Raw genomic sequence first — 22,651 nt, 5'->3', positions numbered from 1 at the left:
ATGGACTCTTCTATTTGTGGTAACTTTAAAATAATTCATTAAATATATCTCATACTAACAATTTTGATCCTTTAAGCTTGACAATAAGAAACTCGGAATGAATAAGAAAAAATTAACAAAAATTACTGAGAAAGTCCCGTCAAATTTCACAAACTACAACGCTAGAAACCGGATATACACATCAAAAAACTGCATCAACCACTAAAAATTAGACTAAAAAAGTAGAAATTGCAAAATTTACACTTCCTATTGTAATTTCTCATTAAAACTATTTTTTCACAGTCCCATTAAATATACTAACAATCAAAGTGTGTTAAATATTTGATAAACACCAAAAGTATTTATTTTTGACAAATTTAAAAGACCAAAACTACTTAAACATATATTATAGGGATTATTTTAAACCTACTCCAAACTTTAAAGACCGTTTTTAACTTTTGAGAAAGAACCGGGTTGAAGTTGCGTCAGTAGAGAAGGTGGGCCTATCCATTTTTGTAGTCCGAACTCCATAGAACATACCATTTCCTCTCATGTTTCAAGCACATGCTTAACTACAGGTCCCTCAATCTACAGAGGACCGAAATTCCTAACTAGAATCAGCGATTCACTTCTGCTAGTGTTCACAAACGCGCAACTATCAGTTTTTTTCCCCATTCAAGCTCCCGACATCGGTAATTAAACTTCAAAATTCAGCTTAGCCTTGTTAAAATTTCAATGTTATGCACACCCATGTACAATTTACGGACAAAATCTCATTGTTTGAATGATCCAATTATGCAAAGTGATTGATAAACCCTAGGTACGTTACTCTTCAAAATTTTGATTTTTTAACTTGTTTAAGTTTTTGTTTTTTTTATTTTCCAGGTGATTGAGCTAGCTATGGAGATGGAATTGTTCACGGAGGCAATGCTGGAAGAAGAAAGCTGTTCTTTTGAGGAAAATAATGACGTAAGTTATGTCGTCACTCTCTGTTAATTGGTATTGCTATGTAACCCGTGGGTTTAAATAGAAAAACTAAACAATGAATTATAATGTGCCTAATCATTTGATGTACATTTTTCTTTTCGAAAATGGACTATGGTCCCAGATGCATTATTTTCAGTTCATTTATTGAACCGAAGATCCTTATATTGAAGCATTTATGGATTTCATTGCAGGATTATTCGAGTTTGGACGGTGAAAGATGTGGGATATGTATGGATGTTGTCATTGACAGAGGAGTTTTAGACTGCTGTCAGCACTGGTATTTACATCACTCTACGTGACATTAGAATAGAGAAGGAAGCGACTGTAGTTTGACATAAATGGATTGTTCAGTGCATTTGTATTTGAGATTCCATTGGCTTCTCCCTTTTGTCATGTTATGCATTGTTCTCTTTCCTCTTTCCCTTAAGCGAAGTCAGTTGACTTACTCTTCTCTTCATGCAATCTATTTACGCAACCCTTTCCCTTCACGACAAGCCTAAGCTTACTATTTTTATGATCGCATCTTTTCATATGTGCCTGTAATAGTATGTGGATTTCAGAAGTTTCAGTGCCTGGCGGCATGCATGAAAAAGTTTTTCTTGGTTGTTAGTTATGGTTTGTTCTCTTTAAGTAGATGTTTTGCAGAATAGTTCAGTTATGACGTTTCAATGTTTGTCTAAATTATTTATGACTTGTCAGCATGTTTTCACTCTGGTAATCAGCTGTATTCTTGATCGGCCTTGTTGTTTCTGATACTTAGTTTTGTTGGTGATACCACATCACCCGAAATTATGCGAATTTCCAGTTCCATGACTTTTGTCTTCCTGTTCTGTTACTGCTTATGATGAGTTGTGTGATATTGTGAGACCAATTACCGTACCATAGGAAGTAAGGTTTTAGTTAAACGTTTGTGAATGTGGACATTACTCAGATTAACATGTCAAATGTTGACTTTTTTTATCCAACCTCTAACTGCTTGTACAAATACAAATTATGTCCTAAGCTCTTCATTTAAATTTCAGGTTTTGTTTTACATGCATTGACAACTGGGCTACCATCACAAACTTATGCCCACTTTGCCAGAGTGAATTTCAATTGATCACTTGTGTGCCTGTGAGTAACTGAAATTATCGTTGTTGCTTCACATTGTTTTTATCCTATTTTTCAATTCATTAATGAGTTCAACAGTGTCTTAGTTACATACTATCAATTAATGGCTTGATCTTTGTTTGCCGATGGTTCTGAGGTTCTTTTTCCCATCTTAAGTCAGCTCTGAAAGCTTTCATTAATGCTTACTAATTTTCATGAAGGTTTTTGACACCATTGGGGGCAGCCAGACTGATGAGGATTTATATATCAGGTATAGTTTTAGTTTTTGGTACTCTTTCAAATTTATACTACCCTTCCACCCTTCCAGGTAGGGGTAAGGCTGCGTACATCCTACCCTCCCCAGACCCCACTTGTGGGATTACACTGAGTTGTTGTTGTTGTTTCAAATTTATAACAATCCACTACATCTTTTTCGGCGATGGTCGTTATGCATTGCTATAAAAGAAAGATTCAGTTAGATTCATTTTCTTGTTAATTTGATTGGAGGAAAGAAGAGAGGAACCTTATAATTGGCAAAAGCACTATCTGCAACTCTACACTTGATGCAAGAAGCAACACGCAATGGGGAGTTGATCGTGAATGTGTGGTCTTGAAATTGTTCGAGTTATAAGATTGAACAATATGTAATATGGATATGTTAGCCAAAAATAAGGAATATGCGAAGAACTTAAATAAAGCCACAAAACGAGAGAACTTGAGAAAGCCTCAGTTTAGCTGGCTCAAAGAAAATCACTTGGCAATGACAAGTGAAAATCTAATTTCTTTTTGCAAATCCTTAAAACCTCTACATATGTATTTCTCCACAAATGTGAGAACTCGAAAGTGTCAGTCGTGCTGGTTCAAAGGAAATCATTTGGCAGCCACCAGTGAAAATTTTGCATCTATTTGCAAATCCTGAAGACCCCTACCTGTATATTTCTCCACGAATGCGAGAAAATGAGAAAGCCTCAGTCGTGCTGGTTCAAAGGAAAGCAGTTGGCATTCAGAAGTGAAAATTTAATACCTTTTTGCAAATCCTTAAGACCCCTATGGCCCTACCTATAGATTTCTACTCTACCTCAAGGGATTGTGAGATAAGATCTTCACAATTCCTTCTTCCTTCTCGAAATGGATGCTAAATAATTTCTACAATTTGTATTAGGAACTTTTCTTGTGCTTCATGATTCTACACGGCTGACCTAGTGACTATTGACTATCTGGAATACTCAAAGAGTTCTACTTATAAGCTCTTTCTACGCCCATGTTTTGGTCATTGGTACAGGCATATGATGGTGTTTTACAACCACTTCCATAAGTAGCTGCATAGTTGCAGCTCATAGAATGCTGCAAATGTGTACGTTTAGATAACTCCTTCACTATTATCAGAAATCTCAACTTTCTTTTTGGAGCTGATGCTGGATTTTCTAGATTCGCGCACTTGCTATTTGAAGTGCTCTTGCCGCCTTCTGTATCATTATTGCTCTTCCTTATTTTGAAAACTTTGGACCTTGAGGTTTAAGGTTGTTGAGTATGGAAATGGTGAACGCTTCTAGCCATAGTCGAGTTTTAAAACTTAACATCCTAAAATTTCTTCAGAGATACATTAACCAAAAAAAATATTTTCTTCTCAGGTACTTAAGTATAGATCTTCAATCTTATATCATGCATATCTTTCGAGAATATTTAATTTAATAATGTTCATTCTCTAGCAGTGGCTTGATTAGTTGCAAGCATTTACTATCGAGTATAACTTTCTGATCTTTGCAGAGATGATGATTGGTCCATTGAGGGGAAGACTAATACTCTTTCATTCCCATCATACTATATCGACGAGAATGTGAGTTACCATGTTCAATTGACTACGAATAATTGTTTTCCACCCTTGCTACTAGAACCTCAAATCTCTGTGGGAGCCATACCCATGGAAACCGATAGAGAATAAATACACTGCGAAATCTCATGACTTTCATTTGATCAGCTTAGAGTTGTCGAGATTCCTCCTTGGTTCTGTTTTTTCTCTTTTCCTAAATCCTAGTTTTCTCTCTTGGGTGCTGGTTGTATGCAAATCATGTAAAGCTGTGTTACTTTTTCACTTTTTTGAGATGCAACATAGTATGTGATCTCATTTCGTCTTTCCATGTTCCAGTGCACCAAATTGAAATTCTAATTGGTGAATGTGTGGTTTCATGCTTCGAAAAGCTGATATTGTATTTCTTGTGACCTTCACTGCCGTCATATCAGTAAGATACTCTTGTATATTAATGAAAGAGAATTTTGCAAGAAGTGGTTGTCTCTTCTTGGAATCTTTGAAATCTTACGGATTTTTTTGGGGGTTTCCATGACTCTATTTTTGTCATATTGTGTTATAATTTTGTAAGTCAACTTTTTATCTGTAATTACTACGCTTTGTCTTTTCTAGGCAGTTGTCTGCTTGGATGGAGATGGCTGCAAAGTTCGGGCCGGATCAGTTACAAATGAAGGAGATCTGAATCTTGATACGTCAATTGCTTGTGATTCGTGTGATATATGGTATGATAATATATCTATTTTCTTAATCTAATAGTATGTTTTGCTAAAATAATTACCAACTGCTAAGTTGAATAGTTCTATGTTCTGGATTATGTGAATGTTAATTTACAGCATGTATATAGTGTAGTATTGTCCCACATTGGTAGAGGAGTAGTATGTCCTTGTATAGTATAGTTATAAATAAGGACCTCTTGTGTAGTATTATTCATTCATTCAATATATCAATAACATATTTTCTCCCGTGCCTTCTCACATGGTATCAGAGCAATTGTGAGAGACTTATCGCTGTGCATAAATTCCAGCGATTCCGGGAAAGAGAAATCAGTATTTTTTTAAGGTTGGAAAAGAGAAATCAGTATTTTTTAAGGTTGTTTTCTATCTGCTTCATTTCTGTCAGTGTTGTGCAAAATCCAACACTACCACAAGAGTCGTTACTGTCCGGCGACCAAACCCCAGTGAACAACTCCGGCAGAAGCAGCCTCACGCGCCTCCACGTGCCACCAGAAGCTCAGCGCGTGAGCTCACGCGCCGGCGCGTACGACCACTTCCGGCCATTTTTTGAAAATCTTCCTTCAGAACAGTTGGGTCGCCTGGTAATTCCGATCCTACCCCTACTGTTTTCATTTCATTCCGACAACTTTGAGTTTTTTCCGGTAGCTACAGTACTATTCCGACAGCTACAGTAGATTCCGGCAGCTACAGTATTTCAGTATTCTGTTTCTGTGTTTCCGTACACTGTTTCAGTGGATTACAGTTGATTCTTTCTCCTATTTGGTAATAATTTGCAACAATGTCTTTGGGATTTGATGCTTTTGGGTCTAGAAACATGAGTTCTGGAAACTCTAGTGCTATTATTACCTCGGAACCTTTAATGGGAGGTTCAAACCTACTTAGCTTGGGCTTCATCTGTCGAGTTATGGTGTAGAGGTCAAGGTGTTCAAGATCATCTAATCAAACAGTCTAGCGATGGAGATGAAAAGGCAATAGCACTTTGGGCAAAAATCGATGCTCAGTTATGTAGCATCTTGTGGCGATCTATTGATTCCAAGTTGATGCCCTTGTTTCGTCCATTCCAGACATGTTATTTGGTTTGGGCAAAGGCACGCACCTTATACACTAATGACATATCTCGCTTCTATGATGTGATATCACGGATGACAAACTTAAAGAAGCAGGAATTGGATATGTCTACTTACTTGGGTCAAGTACAGGCAGTCATGGAGGAATTTGAGAAGTTGATGCCAGTTTCGGCTAGTGTGGAAAAACAACAAGAGCAGCGACAGAAGATGTTTCTCGTTCTTACCCTCGCTGGACTTCCTAATGATCTTGATTCAGTACGCGACCAGATTTTGGCTAGTCCGTCTGTCCCGACAGTTGATGAATTATTCTCTCGATTACTCCGCCTTGCTGCAGCACCAAGTCCACCAGTGAGCTCATCACAGATACTTGATTCCTCTGTTCTTGCATCCCAGACAATGGATGTTCGGGCATCTCAAACTATGGAGCATAGACGAGGAGGAGGTCGTTTTGGAAGATCTAGACCCAAGTGTTCTTATTGTCACAAACTTGGACACACTCGTGAAATGTGTTATTCCTTACATGGTCGTCCACCCAAAAATGCTTACATTGCTCAGACCGAGACTCCAGGTAACCAAGGATTTTCTTTATCTAAAGAAGAATATAATGAGCTCCTTCAGTATCGAGCAAGTAAGCAGACATCTCCACAAGTAGCCTCAGTTGCTCAGACTGATACTTCTGTTTCTGGTAATTCTTTTGCTTGTGTTTCCCAGTCTAGCACTCTTGGCCCATGGGTCATGGACTCCGGCGCTTCTGATCACATCTCTGGTAATATATCACTTTTGTCAAATATTGTATATTCACAGTCTCTTCCCACTGTTACTTTAGCCAATGAATGTCAAACTAAGGCAAAAGGAGTTGGACAAGCTAATCCCTTGTCTTCTATCACCCTAGATTCCGTTCTTTATGTCCCTGGCTGTCCTTTTAGTCTTGCATCTGTTAGTCGTTTGACTCGTGCCCTCCATTGTGGTATATACTTTATTGACGATTCTTTTATTATGCAGGACCGCAGTACGGGACAGACAATTGGTACAGGACGTGAATCAGAAGGCCTTTACTACCTTAACTCACTCAGTCCTTCCACAACATGTCTAGTTACAGATCCTCCAGATCTAATCCACAGACGTTTAGGACATCCGAGTTTATCCAAACTTCAGAAGATGGTGCCTAGTTTATCTAGTTTGTCTACATTAGATTGTGAGTCGTGTCAACTTGGGAAACATACCCGAGCCTCCTTTTCGCGTAGTGTTGAGAGTCATGCAGAGTCTGTCTTCTCCTTAGTTCATTCTGATATATGGGGTCCTAGTAGAGTCAGTTCATCCTTGGGATTTCGTTACTTTGTCAGTTTCATTGATGATTATTCAAGATGTACTTGGCTTTTCTTAATGAAAGATCGTTCTGAGTTATTTTCTATATTCCAGAGTTTCTGTGCTGAAATCAAAAACCAATTTGGTGTTTCTATTCGCATTTTTCGCAGTGATAATGCCTTAGAATATTTATCTTCTCAATTTCAGCAATTTATGACTTCTCAGGGAATTATTCATCAGACATCCTTGTCCTTATACCCCTCAGCAAAATGGGGTTGCTGAGAGAAAGAATAGGCACCTTATTGAGACTGCTCGCACACTTCTAATTGAATCTCGTGTTCCGTTGCGTTTTTGGGGCGATGCAGTTCTCACAGCTTGTTATTTGATTAATCGGATGCCTTCATCTCCCATCAAGAATCAGATTCCGCATTCAGTATTGTTTCCCCAGTCACCCTTATACTCTCTTCCACTTCGTGTTTTTGGGAGCACGTGTTTTGTTCATAACTTAGCCCCTGGGAAAGATAAGTTAGCTCCTCGTGCTCTCAAGCTTGGTTATTCTCGTGTTCAGAAGGGATATCGTTGTTATTCTCCAGATCTTCGTAGGTACCTTATGTCAGCTGACGTCACATTTTTTGAATCTAAACCTTTCTTTACCTCTGCTGACCACCATGATATATCTGAAGTCTTATCTATACCGACCTTTGAGGAGTTTACTATAGCTTTTCCTCCACCTTCGACCACAGAGTTTTCATCCATACCAACCGTTGAGGAGTCTAGTGTTGTTCCCCCTAGTTCCCCGGCCACAGGAACACCACTCTTGACTTATCATCGTCGTTTGCGTCCTCCATCAGGCCCAACTGGTTCTCGTCCTGCACCTGACCCTGCTCCTGCTGCGGACCCTGCTCCTAGTACACCGATTGCACTTCGGAAAGGTATAAGGACCACACTTAACCCTAATCCTCATTATGTCGGTTTGAGCTATCATCGTCTGTCATCTCCCCATTATGCTTTTATATCTTCTTTGTCCTCAGTTTTCATACCTAAGTCTACAGGTGAAGCGTTGTCTCATCCAGGATGGCGCCAGGCTATGAGTGACGAGATGTCTGCTTTACATACAAGTGGTACTTGGGAGCTTGTTCCTCTTCCCTCAGGTAAATCTACTGTTGGTTGTCGTTGGGTTTATGCAGTCAAAGTTGGTCCCGATGGACAGATTGATCGACTTAAGGCCCGTCTTGTTGCCAAAGGATATACTCAGATATTTGGGCTCGATTACAGTGATACCTTCTCTCCCGTGGCTAAAGTGGCTTCAGTCCGCCTTTTTCTATCCATGGCTGCGGTTCGTCATTGGCCCCTCTATCAGCTGGACATTAAAAATGCCTTTCTTCACGGTGATCTTGAGGATGAGGTTTATATGGAGCAACCACCTGGTTTTGTTGCTCAGGGGGAGTCTCGTGGCCTTGTATGTCGCTTGCGTCGGTCACTTTATGGTCTAAAGCAGTCTCCTCGAGCCTGGTTTGGTAAGTTCAGCACGGTTATCCAGGAGTTTGGCATGATTCGTAGTGAAGCTGATCACTCTGTGTTTTATCGGCACTCTGCTTCAAGTCTCTGTATTTATCTGGTAGTCTATGTTGATGATATTGTTATTACTGGCAATGATCAGGATGGTATTACCAACCTGAAACAGCATCTCTTCCAGCACTTCCAAACTAAGGATCTAGGCAGATTGAAGTACTTTCTGGGTATTGAGGTTGCCCAGTCTAGCTCAGGTATTGTTATTTCTCAAAGAAAATATGCTTTAGACATTCTTGAGGAGACGGGGATGATAGGTTGCAGACCTGTTGACACTCCGATGGATCCGAATTCTAAACTTATGCCAGGACAGGGGGAGCCGCTTAGCGATCCTGCAAGCTATAGGCGGCTGGTTGGAAAATTAAATTATCTCACAGTGACTAGACCCGACATTTCCTATCCTGTGAGTGTGGTAAGTCAGTTTATGAATTTTCCCTGTGATAGTCATTGGGATGCAGTTGTCCGCATTATTCGATATATAAAATCGGCTCCAGGCAAAGGGTTACTCTTTGAGGATCGAGGTCATGAGCAGATCATTGGATACTCAGATGCTGATTGGGCAGGATCACCTTCTGATAGACGTTCTACGTCTGGATATTGTGTTTTAGTAGGAGGAAATTTGGTGTCCTGGAAGAGCAAGAAACAGAATGTAGTTGCTCGGTCTAGTGCAGAAGCAGAATATCGAGCAATGGCTATGGCAACATGTGAGCTAGTCTGGACCAAACAATTGCTCAAGGAGTTGAAATTTGGTGAAATCAGTCGGATGGAACTTGTGTGCGATAATCAAGCTGCCCTTCATATTGCATCAAATCCGGTGTTCCATGAGAGAACTAAACACATTGAGATTGATTGTCACTTCGTCAGAGAAAAGATACTTTCAGGAGAGATTGCTACAAAGTTTGTGAGGTCAAATGATCAACTTGCAGATATCTTCACCAAGTCTCTCACTGGTCCTCGTATTAGTTATATATGTAACAAGCTCGGTACATATGATTTGTATGCACCGGCTTGAGGGGGAGTGTTAATTTACAGCATGTATATAGTGTAGTATTGTCCCACATTGGTAGAGGAGTAGTATGTCCTTGTATAGTATAGCTATAAATAAGGACCTCTTGTGTAGTATTATTCATTCATTCAATATATCAATAACATATTTTCTCCCGTGCCTTCTCACAGTGAAGATGTCAAGATGAATACAACCCTATGTTATTTTGTCGTCCTTCCCTGTCTTGCTTATTGCCTGTTTAGAGCATGTTAGAATTTGTGTATACAAAGCACTGATGGAACAGAATAATGTGATTATTCAGAGGGTTTATATAAAATTGTTAGCATTGTTCTTATGGAACTAAGATTCAGTAAGGAGAGTGATCTACGGATGGATGCTATAAGCTTTTGCAACTTGGAATTTGATGAGAGCTTGAGAAGCACTCCATGGGCCTCGTAAGGGCACACTCTTTATTGTGAACTTCTTGAAATATTTTGCATATTCTACAAAAAGTTACTTCGTCCATCTCAAAATTTGTCCTACTTTGACTTGCACATAGATACCTAAACGAATATTCTTGTTGCCTTTGCTAGACTAATCCATATTGGTTGATGGAATGGATGTCTCCTCATATCATATTGAATTGGACAATCCTAATCTTTTGGCCTAGTTTTTGAAGCTGAGTTAAATCCAATATCCATTTCTGTTAGCATTGTATCAGAGATAGACCCGTCTATGTTCTTTGTTCACCCAAAGCGAACAATACCTTGACAGTTGGGCCTGGGTCATGACAGGTGGTATCGGAGCTGGTACCTCCCTAGTACAGTGGTGGGGCGAATCTCAGCGAGGATGCTGAGTCCCTAAGGGGGGTTAGGGCAACCACCTAGGGACCGCTGGCGGTTGAACTCGAAAGGGGGTACTTTATGCTGTGAAACTTGCCTTACGCAAATCACACATTCGAATGAGGGGGAAAATTTAGGGGTCATGTAAGCGCGAGTTCAGGATTTAATTGCTGAGACGTCTTTTGGATTAAACCCAAAGTTACAAAACCGTGAGGCCCAAAAGCTTTTAGGTGGCCTAGAGGGGTCAGGACAAAGCGGATAATACCTTGACAATTGGGGCTGGACCATGACACTCGCCTGCCCAACCAATTATTTCCTTTTCTTTTTTAATATGTTTGCTATCATGTCTCTTTTGCATGATGGAGGCACCACTCTCACCTCCACTAATAACGCGACAGAATCGTCTTTTTTCTATGATCACTGTGTTAGCACTCTTTAGCTGATCATTCTTGGAACGCTGCCTCTTCTGCCCAGTATTCTGGAAACTTTAACAAACAAAATGTTTTTTCAAGATTCTTTTCGTTTCTTTTTTCTTAATGGTATCAAAGTTGGGTATTTAGACCCTCCTTTGAAGATTGGATTTGAGGTCATTACTATGAAAAAGTTCTTATTCTACTTTTGTTCTTTTTGGTATCAAAAATTTGGGTAGTCCACTGAATTTTCGGTCACTCTTCCAAAATAGTCTAGTTCTCATTTGTTTCTCTATGGTATCAAAGTTTGGGAATTAAATCCCTTTGATCACTGTATTTCTGGTCACTGTTTTAATAAGTCATCATCTCTTTCTTTCTTTCTGATATTCGAGTTGTGTATTTAGTCCCTCCTCAGAATTGTGTATTTAGTCCCTTCTCTAATCATTGTGTATCCGTCATTGTTCGGAAAAAAGACTTCTTCGCTTCTCTTTCTTTATGGTCATAGAGATATGGTACTAGTGCCTCCTTTGAATGTGGAATTTCCCGTCAATGTTTCAAAATATGTCTCCTCCTCCTCCTCCTTATGAATTCATGGTTGTGCCATTGCCTAGTTGTTTTTTCTCACAGCAGTAATGATGAGATAAAAGCTGATCTGACATACTCAATTTGACTTTCCAGTTTTAATCTGCAAAACCAAGTTACTTCATTACCTTATTTTTTTGGTTTCCACTCGGTGTCCGGTACCCGCATTGGGGACTCGATTAATCCAGATTCGCACATAAGGCCCATAAAGAGGAAGTGCTCCCTACAAGAATTTTTTTCATTCTCAAGGCTCGAACCCGATACTTCTAGTTAAGGGTGAAGAGATCCTATCCATCCCACTACAACCCTTGGTGGTTTACTTCAATACCCTTGAATTTGAGGGAGCGTTTTGAAAGTTCAGAGAAAGTTATGTATCTTTTTAGTTAACTTCTGCATATATAGATTTATAAAATTCACGTAAGAGAATACTAAAGAATATTTCAAGACATTATAGAATATTTTGTATTCAGTGGCAGAATATTTACTGACCAAGTTAGAGTGAGAATACCTATTTACCATCAATGTTGTGAAAGGCTCTCTTGAGGCGTGCTTAAACCGTGAAGCTCAATGCGAAATAGGTTCTATGCTTTGCCTTGCTTAATCAGTGCTTCAGTGCAGGCACTAAGGCTTGCATATCATTGCTCATGTGTCTATCTTAAAGAGGACTATACTAAACAATAAACATTTTACCTAATTATAAATTTTAATTATAAATTTTGTTGTCTTTTGTTGTTTTTTGGTTTATAGTTATTATTTTGAACTACACACACACACACACACACACACACACATATATATATATATAAAGCTCGTGCTTTATTTGTATTTTGCGCTTAAAGCCCCAATTGACTTTAGCGCTTTTTTCCCCGCTTTTAGTCTTTGATAACCCCACTTGGGTTGTTGTTATTGTTGTCGTCGTCGTCGTTGATAACAACACTGTACCATATGGTAAAGAACCTAGGGTTTCTATATAAGGAGTCATTCTTGTGCATTGTTACTAAGCCAATCAAGAAATCTTCTCTCTTTTCACATTAAAATGCGACGTCATGTGCATTTATATGATAGTCTAGACATATTTTAACATTCTCCATTCATTTTTATAAATATTAAAATAGTTGATAAGTTGAGTTACAACTTACAACCGTTAGGTACATGAGGTATCTTATCAGTAGGTCTGATAGCTCAATCAACTAGCATTTTCCTTGATATTTAATGCAAAATGCGAGTTTCTTACCTGATTATGATACACAGTTTCTAAAAGCCTGCTTATGTATCTTCTAAATGATATAATCTCTTTCTTCGGCAGTGGGTTTCTCTGTTACATTTTCTCCTAATGTACTGCTAGCGGTCAATGTTGTGTTTACACTACTCTTCCATTTTCATAGTGTCGGGCCTTATTTACTGGTTATTATTTCCGCTTTCCATCTATTTACTAGTTCTTGTGATGTTGTTATTACTTCTATGGTTTTTTCTATGGTTTTTTGTTGATAGTACTGATATATTGTCTCTTTTCGTTCTCTTGAGCCGAGGGTCTATCGGAAACAGCCTCTCTACCCCTCGGGGTAGAAGTAAGGTCTGCGTACACACTACCCTCCCCAGACCCTACTTGTGAAATTTTACTGGGTTGTTGTTGTTGTTGTTGTTGTTGTATTTTCTCCTAATGTAAACTTTCTTAAACTGAGAACGTGTTTCATATCGCCGAAGTTCTTAATTTCCCTATTTTTCTCTAGGGTTTCTCCTTTGATTGATTCTTTGCATATATTTGTGTAGGTATCATGCCTTTTGTGTTGGATTTGACACTGAGGACACTTCTGAAAGTTCATGGCTATGCCCAAGGTAAGCATGGATATTTAGTTCCACATTTCCTTTTTTTATGTATTTAGCAGCTGGACATGTGTATGTTTTTTGCTTGATAACCATGGTGTCCGAGCTAGCTTGCATGTACCTCTATTAACCACGGCACACCTGAACATGTTCATATTTCTGTTAGCTGTTTTTTTTTGTGCGTGTGTGACTTGTGTGTTATTGAGACTATGCAAAGATTACTCATGATTTGTACTTAGCTACTGCAATTATGTCTAGAATATTTGGAATTTATAATCTTTCCTAGAATCATAATTTGTAGTTTATCTAAACCCTAATCTTTGTAATTTACTAAGAATCTCCAACCATGTTTGAGGGAATAACCAAGTTTTACAATCTTTCGATCTACTCTATTTAATTATCATGCTATCAGATTTAGGGAACCAACCCGACTTTTTGAAAATCAACAGTGTAGTTGAAAAGGCTCTTCAGTAGTCTTCTAGGCTAACCACATTCATGGAAGAAGCGTTGAGCATCTGCGACCTTTGTCTAGAGTTCCATACTCTTAGCCGCTATCTTCACATACTGATCAACTTTGGTTGATGCGTGAGAAATTTTCCATATCATATTGGACGACTCCTTTGAAGCCGGAAACTCATTTTCATCTGTAACCACCTTCTGATTTTTACTCTACATGGATAAAGTCTTCTTGAATCTAACTAATCTAAATTGGACTTATGAAAGTTGGCATTCCGGCTTTCCCTCATCTGGCTTTGCATCAGCACACTCACTTGAGGTCGGTGACCCCTTCTGACTACAGTCCATTGTGTTTGCCGCTCTTGGGCCCTCCTTTTCGGTGATTTTTGCTTTGATTCTTGTCTTCGTTCTTCATTTTGTTGAGAAGTAAAAAAGCAAAAAAGTTTCGTCTAAAAGGGGATGCACGAGGACTCCCCAGGGAGTTTCTTTCTTCATTGACACTCTATCTCACCAATATGTTAGAGAAAGGTGATTCTGGAAGACGAGTTATCTTTGCATTAACAATATACCATAGGATGCTTCTTCAGTTTGATATTAAGAATGTATTTTTGCATGGTGAACTAGTCAAGCAGGTGATATAGAGTAACCATTAGGGTTTGTTGCTCAAGGAGAGTCAAGCTTGATATGACTATGACGGTCATTATATGGTCTAAACAAACCCATGGAGCATCATTTAGATGTTCAATTCCGTGGTCCAACTGTTTGGATGGCTCGAAGTAAAGCTGATCACTCAGTGTTCTTTCATCACGATACCCGACAGTCTATGTGATGAAGTTATCATGATGGCAATGATCATAATGTTACAACTGTTCAGAAACTTTTAAACCAAGTTGCAAAATTAAAATACTTTCTAGGCATTGAAGTAGCATCGTCCAAGACAGGTGATGAACAACAAGAAAAGCATTGTTCAAGACGGACATTGCTATCTTGGAAAGAAACTCACTATGGACATCTTCGAGGAAACATGCATGTTGTATTGCTAACAATGGATACTCTTGTGGATCCAACTGTCATGTTGTTGCTATGGATCCAACTGTCATGTCGTTGCTGGACAGGGGTGCCACTGGAGGACCGTGGCAAGTACCAGAGACTAGTGATAAGCTAAATTATCTCAAGGACACACTATCAAATAATTCATTGGCTCATTGCAATGGGTGTGGTTAGTTAGTCTCTCCATGCTTAATATAGTGGTTATTGGATGTATTAATCTGCATTCTCAAGTACATCAAAGGAGCTTTAGCATAATGTTTGTTATATGAAAACATGGGTCTTTCTGGGTACTATGATGTAGATTGAGCAAGTTCTCCTTCAGATGGACAATTTACTTTGAAGGAAATATACTCTCTCGGGAGTGAAAAGCATCAATTATGGAAGTAGAACAGCGAGCTACGCCCCTTGTAGCTTGTGAATTTATCTAGTTGAAACAATTTCATCAAGAGTTGATGTGTAATGTAGTTAAACAGATGAAGCTGATATGTAATCAGATCATCTCAATATGAAAGAACATAAAGGTGAATTTTCATTATACTAGATAGAAAACTAAAGTTGGATGTATTGTCATCGGTTTCGCCAATTCAATTTACCAACTTGTAGATGCTTGTATTAAACCTTACAGGTCCGCAGATTGAATATATTGTAGCAAGTTTAGACATATAACATGTAGGATCCAGCTTGAGGGGGATTATTAAGATTATGCAAAGACAATACTTGATTATTTATTAATTTAGGTGCTGTAATCATGCCTAGAATATTCAGGATTAGTTAGGATCTGTTGTCTTTCTTAGAATTTAAATATAGAATTTGTAGTTAGCCTAAATTGCCACCTATAAAAATATTTCCTTCTAATGCCTTCTATATAGATTTTTCTTTGGATGGTGGAGGTTGATATTTTCAACTTGAGCACCTGCAGTGGTTTTAAACATGATTCTTATCATTATCTCCCTATGCAGATGTGTCGACAAGATACCCGAAAGTTCAGTATCTAACAAGAAGTTTGGTCCAGAAAATGCCAGCAATAACTGTTTGATTGAGGCTTCTTTTTCAGGGGAAGTGTCTGTATCTGTTGCTGATGCTGGTGAGACGGCTGTTGTCGTCTCGATTGTTGAGAGGAACAAACAGGGTGAAGTACCAGACAGAAACCTTTCAAACCTAGATCCTAAAGAGGCTATAAATACTGGCATTTTGATCCCTGATTCTGTTCCTGATACTCCCAATATTGAACTGTCCTTGTCACAAAATGAATGTCCAGATACAGCACAGCTTTCTGCCACCCCTGTGGATGTGAAGCCTGATGCATCAACACAGTTATTTAGTGACGAACTGATTCAACCAAATCTTGATCTTCATCTTGGATTGTCAGTGAACTCATTTTCAGCATGTAATGGTATGCTTACAATGTTTTGGGAATTTCTTTTGTTCCTTTTAATTGGGAGATCTATCTTAAGATGGGGCAGATAAAACAGCTCAGTTATTAATGTTCTATGCATCTCCAGTAGAGACAACAGATACGAAAGTAGCTGGAGATCAAGTACTTCAAACTGCCCGACAGAAGAATGCGTCGGGATGCCCTCGTCCTGGTATGACAGTAGCAACACCTTTTCCAAATATTTTGTTCTTGAGGACTGTTGCTTTCTGAAAAACTTTAGTTCATCATAAATTTTATTGAGATGTACATATGTGCTTGCATATTTTTCTTCTCTGAAGTGTTTGTTGTTGATGTGTCAGGTGAAAAAGTGATGCCTGACAAGAATGAAGACAAAGTTGTGGCTTCCGGTGCAAAAAGAAAGCGCAGGGAAAACAGGTATTATGCAATCAAACCTCTTCATTTGATTTATATAGGATTATTTTTCTGATTTTCTTAAGGTTTGAATCCTGATGCTAGCATCCAGTCTGACAAAGTTGTAACTATATCTTTGTGATGATCTTTTCTTTACATGGGTTCTTTAAGTGGCTTGAGCTCATGTTACCAGTGACTAATTGGCAAAACATGTGGCCACTAGTTGTGCGTCATCTGCGTGACTCCCCTGGACTTGACCCTGACATACATATTAGTAATTGAGATGTTTCATGTGACTCAACAACTTTTTATCCTTTTTTTTAACTATGCAAGACATAGCAACTAAAGATAGACATCGAATTGTAATGCGTCCCCATATTTATTGTGATTGGGTATGTTTTAAACATCTAGACATTTCCCGACATTACATGCAGTCTTCTAGTTGCATATTGATTTTCTTATGCTTCGTACTAGTTGGACTTGTTCTCTTTCTAAGTGATAAAGGCATGTCAAGCCTATTACTACAACAACAACATACCCAGTATTATCCCACATCGTGGGGTCGGGGTAGTGTATACGCAGACCTTACCCCTACCTTTGTGAAGGTAGTGAAGCTGTTTCCAATAGACCCTCGGCTTAGGAAAACATAAGCACCACATTAATTAAGAGCTAGACAAGGCATGTCAGCATGTCAAGCCTATTAATTAGGCATAAATGCTCAGACTCTTCAGAAGCATAAGCCACGTAACCTGGACTTCTTTTTGAATTTTCTTGCGCACTGACAAGGTCTTAATTGCCTAATCTGGTATTCCAAATTTATTCACCTAAAATGCTTTTTGAAAGTGATTCAATGTTTCTTTCCAGTTTCCCTGTGCATTCATGTGTATTGGGTTCTCTTAAAGGATAATCCTATGACATGTTTAGCCCTTTACTGAAGTGATGTTTGTACCAGAAAGAAGGCTCTGGTTTTTGGGGGGGGGGGGGTATTACAGTATTATTCCAGGCTTCTTAAGGAGTTGATATGTCTCTCCTTGGGAGTTGACTGTAGAGGGGGAGTAGATGGGGTGCGTAAGGAGCACCTGCTGGGATGGCTTAGAAAATAAATATAAAAATATAATCCTAAGAAGCTTGACTCGTAAGTAGCTATCACCAGTCAATGTTCTTGTCGTGGTAAGCACTAGTCTTGTGGAGATATAACAATCATCAAGTGCTATAGAAGATAAGCCCTAAATAACTACTATCTGCAATCATTCTATCTGAAACCTGGCAGAGTCAAATGTTCAACAACTGCAGCATTCTTTATTAGGTTTGCGTTTGTCCTTGCATTTCTTTAGGATTACTTATAGTTACTCTGATTTGTTGCAGAAATGCTGACGATGGAGGCATTAGAGCCAAGGCTGAGTCTGCCTATTATTCGAAGAGAGTTAAAGTCGAGGGAAGCAGTGAGCTAATTAATACAAAGGACCAACCTCCAGGATCTGCTTCAGACAACTCTGATAAATCTCGAGTAACCATCTTGAAGGATGACAAACTGAAAAGTAAACCTGAAAATAAAAATCTTAGCACTGACATAATGGATATAGTTCAAGGAACAGGTCGTAAAACTTTGAAGAAACTTGCACCTAGCAACCAGGATGGAATGTCCTCAAAACAAAGAGAAAATGCAGCTCGCTTGAGGGTTAAAAAGATCATGCGGAGAACTGGTGATGAGGACTCATCATTGCTAGTTGAAAATCTAAGGAAAGAAATTAGAGAAGCTGTTCGTAACAAGTCTTCTGGGGATAAAGGGGAAAACCAGCTTGATCCGAAACTTCTGACTGCTTTTAGAGCTGTTGTGACAGGATCTACAACTGAAACTAAGAAGTCTTCTGTGGATCTGAAGGCAAAGAGGTCACTGCTGCAGAAGGGAAAAGTACGTGAAAACCTAACCAAAAAAATTTATGGTATTGGAGGAAGACGACGACGAGCATGGACTCGCGATTGTGAAATAGAATTTTGGAAACACAGATGCTCAAAAATGTCAAAGCCTGAGAAGATTCAGACATTGAAGTCAGTTCTTGACGTCCTGAGAGATGATTCAAAAACTGTAGAGACAAAGCTTGTGAATGAAGGGGAGGGAAAGTCTTCCATTTTATCAAGGCTTTATTTAGCAGATAATTCGGTTTTTCCAAGAAAGGAGGATATCAAGCCTGTTTCGTCCCATACTATTGTCGCAGCTGATCAGAACAAACAAAATGGATTGACATCGAACGCTTCAATGTCTTTTCCAAGTCCATTCAACGTAGTTCCACCAGTAAATGTGGCGTCTGTGATGGTGGCTTCTCCCATGGAAATTAAGGGGGCCAAGATAAGTGTCCTGATCACTAAGGCTGATGCTACCAGGAATGTACTTTCTATCAAAGGCGCTGAAAGGCCATCTGCATCAACATCAAGTAGTTCTAAATTGTGTACCAAGGAGGAAGCAGCTGTAAAATGTGATAATACAAAGAGTGATAAGAGGAAGTGGGCCCTAGAGGTTCTTGCTAGAAAAACAGCAGCAACAAGCAAGAGTGACGCCCTGGAAAATGAAGAGGACAGTGCAGTGCTGAAACATAATTATCCTTTGCTAGTATGTTAACTTTTTTTCCTTTTGTATCATTTGTTTGCTGCCTATTGTTCTGCACCTGGAATCATTTCTTGTTTGTAAACTTTTGAGCAGGCTCAGCTACCGAAAGATATGCGGCCAGCTTTGGCACCCAGTCGTCTTAATAAAATCCCCATGTCTGTTAGGATGGTAAGCACTGTCCTAATTTCCAGCCTTTTCCAAGTTTACTTGTTGTTACCTGGGGTGATAATTTTGCTATTCTATAGTCTGTGATATTCAAAGTGTTAGAATGTTTGGTATTACTGTTAGAAATGTTAGAGTAAGAGTGTTGTAAAAGTTGGATATTGTTCCACGAAAAAATGTGCCTAGCATGTATAAATTGGTGTGGATTGTATTCATCATTATCAAGTCTCTTCCTTATTTTTTTGGTATCATTTTGGTAGAGGCTCTAGTAGCCTCCCCTTATCTACAAGCGTCTTTACATTGTATGCTCAGTCACAATCTTATCTTTTTTGGTGACTGTTCTAGGGACACCACTCTTTCTTATTTCTGTTCCGCTAGCATGGCACCTTCTTCTGATGGCACCCCTTTTCTTTCTGGCGACAGTTTCGGCTGTTTCCTGGCTCTTTCCAATGACTATTCTTATGTCATCGTTCCTCTAATGGTGACTGTTTCAGCATCAGTGCACCTCTTTGCGGCTATTATTTGGGCAGCAACTTCTCCGACGAGATTCAAGATAACCTCAACTTTTTTCTTAACCTCGCAATTTATTGACAGCATTTACTTTCAAATTTTCGAAGTCAGCAAACTCAACTAGGTGTCTTAGTGTTAGTGCTAGAATGTTGGGATTAGAGTGCTAGATTGAAGCAGATTGAGTTATTCACCTTGCATAGACAGCTTCAGTTCCAGTCACTAAGACACGGAGGTGCACGTCTCTTCACCCAGTGGCTTTGTCTTGAATAAGAGTTAAGACAACACAAAACAATAAATATTTCACTTATTTTTTCAATTCCTTTGCCAGTAGAATTGTTGTTTGTGTGTATTGCGATTTATTCTTGAATTGTATGTGACATATCTCAACACTTCTTTTCTTTGCCTTTTTTCCTCTGCTTTACTCTCTATTGAAGCAGCAAGGCATTTGCTACTGAAAGCACTGTTGTGAAGCACGTCTCTATTTTCTTTGTTTCATGTTTGATCTTTGATTCTCAAATTTAATTGAGAACCCTGAACTCCTAGGAGATAGCTATAGTCTAGAAGCCGTTCTCCCTGGATATCAAAATTATCATCACAAATTCCACCATCATCTATTCCATATGCTGATTGGCATCTAACAGCTTGTTAATCCTTCACGTGTCATAGTAGGATCAATTGAAAGTCTCGTCCCTTCGGGACAACCGATAAAATTGGAATGATGCAAAAAAGTCTATCAAAATCCCTAGTTTAGTATGATTTTATTGGGGTACAGATCCATGTAACCTAGAGATGAATGGTACTCGTTTCTTCTCTATAATATAACAGAGAGGGAAGATAGGGGATTTTTTTTTCTTATATCATGTTGTTTGTCTTTAATAGGACATAGCTTCCACTTCAGGGGGTTTGCTCTGTTCTCCTATAACCACAAATCACTTATCTTGGTTATATATAATTTATCAACTTTCCTCTGGTTTTCTCACAGGCTCAACTTCACCGTCTCACTGAGCACTTCTTAAGGAAAGCAAATCTGTCAATTATGCGCAGAACAGCAGAAACAGAACTGGCAATTGCAGACGCTGTTAATATTGAAAAGGAGGTTGCTGATAGGTCTAATAGTAAACTAGTATATATAAACCTCTGCTCACAAGAGCTGCTGCGTAGATCAGACAATGCCAGTAATGTTGGTGTGGGAGAGTCAAATCCCTGCAAAACTTCAGAAGTTCTAACTAACTCATCCGAAGAATTAAGCGAGGTCCATTCTTCTGATCCAGCAGTCAATGAAGCGCTAAGAAATGCAGGACTTTTGTCTGATTCACCTCCAAATAGTCCAACTTGCCCATTGGAGGAAGTCAAAGAGGAAATTTGCGTATCAAAAGAAGTTGAAGATCACGGGCCCGAGAATGTGTTTGAAGTAGATGCTCCTCCAGAACTTGATATATATGGGGATTTTGAATATAATTTGGAGGATGATGACTTTTCTGGTGCTGGCACTTCAGTGATCTCTGCGCTGCAGCCAGGAGAATCTAAAATGAAAGTTGTCTTCTCCACAATCAACCCTGTGGGATATGATGGCTCTATGGAACTTCAAAATCACGAAAAGCAGGAAATTCTTGAAGGTCCTGTAGACTCATCTTTGTTGATTGGGTGTGAAACAAGTTGTAGAGTTGGAAGCTCAACTGCAGCTGGCAAGACCGAAAATTGCCTTAGTCATAGTTCCCTTATTCATTCTCAAAATAGTTCCCTTATTGATGAAGAGCTCTCTGGTGTAGACTGTGAAGAGTTGTATGGACCAGATAAAGAGCCGCTGATTGAGAAGTACCCTGAAATGGCATCGCTCAAGCTTAATGAACTGGCTATGAACAATGAAGTTCGACAAAGCAATGGAGTTGATGAATCCAAACAGGCTTCAAAGTCCTCGGAGCAGGGAAATGACAGCAGCTCTACTGCTTCCAAATGCCCAAACTCACCTAGCCAGCTAGCAAGAAATGAAAATCTACAAGTGAACAAGATATCAAAATCCCGTGCTGAAAAGGAATCAGGCAGCAATAACTCTGTATCAACGAAGGTACTGAATGAACACTTGCTTTCATGTTTATCAGGGTTCCCTATCTGACTAACAATTAAGAGGAATATTCCAAGTGGAGTTGAATGTCTAAATACTTCTAAACAGGAATATTTACTGGGCTCTTTTCTTTCCGTTAACAACAACAACAAAACCTAGTGTAATCCCACTAGTGAGCTCTTTTCTTTTGGTTACTAATTAAATTATCCTCAGGTTGAAGCATATGTGAAGGAGCACATCAGGCCACTTTGCAAGAGCGGAGTGATCTCTGTTGAACAATACAGATGGGCTGTGGGCAAAACTACTGAGAAAGTCATGAAGTATCACCCAAAGGACAAAAATGCTAATTTTCTCATCAAGGAAGGGGAGAAAATCAAGAAACTTGCAGAGCAGTACGTTGAGGCAGCTCAACATGCAACAAAAGACTAATAAGTAGCTGCCTAGTGATAGCTACGCAATGTACAGCTTTCGAATCCTGCCTTTTCTTTCTGTTCTTTCCATGGTGCTTCAGTTTTTGTATTCATGCCGAAGCTTAGATAGTTACGCCGGGGACTAGGGTGATGTAAATGTAATTTTGTCCTAGTCTCAATATTTAGACATTTTCTTTAAGATATAGACTAATTTTAAATGCAGAATGCTCCATCATTTGGAGGGAACATACCTTGTATCTATGATTTTAGTTGTATAATAAAGATAAGAAACCATAGAGATACCTAATGGGCAGTGGAAGCTTCACTGCATTTTTGTGTAACCTACGCAATCCTTAATTTGTTATAACTTAAGTGTGCTCTTTCTCCTTTAATCAAGGAGAATAAATTTTATCTTCCGTGATCTCCTCTA

At 39.0% G+C, this 22,651-nt stretch overlaps 1 protein-coding gene across 3 annotated transcripts; it reads left to right on the top strand.

Annotated features, from left to right (window-relative positions):
• The first annotated feature begins 490 nt into the window (after positions 1–490).
• LOC104087815 (uncharacterized protein At4g10930) lies at positions 491–22,651 on the top strand. Of its 3 annotated transcripts, none has more exons than XM_009592376.4 (15): positions 491–671; positions 865–948; positions 1,158–1,243; positions 1,989–2,079; positions 2,277–2,326; positions 3,823–3,892; positions 4,475–4,584; positions 13,127–13,192; positions 15,646–16,079; positions 16,192–16,272; positions 16,421–16,496; positions 17,838–19,080; positions 19,171–19,245; positions 20,732–21,814; positions 22,025–22,651. In XM_009592376.4, exons 2-15 carry the CDS (start codon positions 880–882, stop codon positions 22,238–22,240), a joined length of 3,750 nt encoding a protein of 1,249 aa, XP_009590671.1. In that variant the 5' UTR covers positions 491–671; positions 865–879; the 3' UTR covers positions 22,241–22,651. The 3 variants fall into 3 exon arrangements, with proteins under 3 accessions (XP_009590671.1, XP_009590670.1, XP_009590672.1); XM_009592375.4 differs by having other exon boundaries at positions 16,189–16,272; XM_009592377.4 differs by lacking the exons at positions 491–671; positions 865–948; positions 1,158–1,243; ... (1 more) ...; positions 2,277–2,326; positions 3,823–3,892 and having other exon boundaries at positions 15,741–16,079; positions 16,189–16,272.

Source organism: Nicotiana tomentosiformis, chromosome 12 (genome assembly GCF_000390325.3).
Source record: "Nicotiana tomentosiformis chromosome 12, ASM39032v3, whole genome shotgun sequence".
Lineage (NCBI taxonomy): Eukaryota > Viridiplantae > Streptophyta > Magnoliopsida > Solanales > Solanaceae > Nicotiana > Nicotiana tomentosiformis.
Note: the sequence above shows the minus strand (reverse complement) of the source record. Positions and strands in the feature narration are given on the sequence as shown.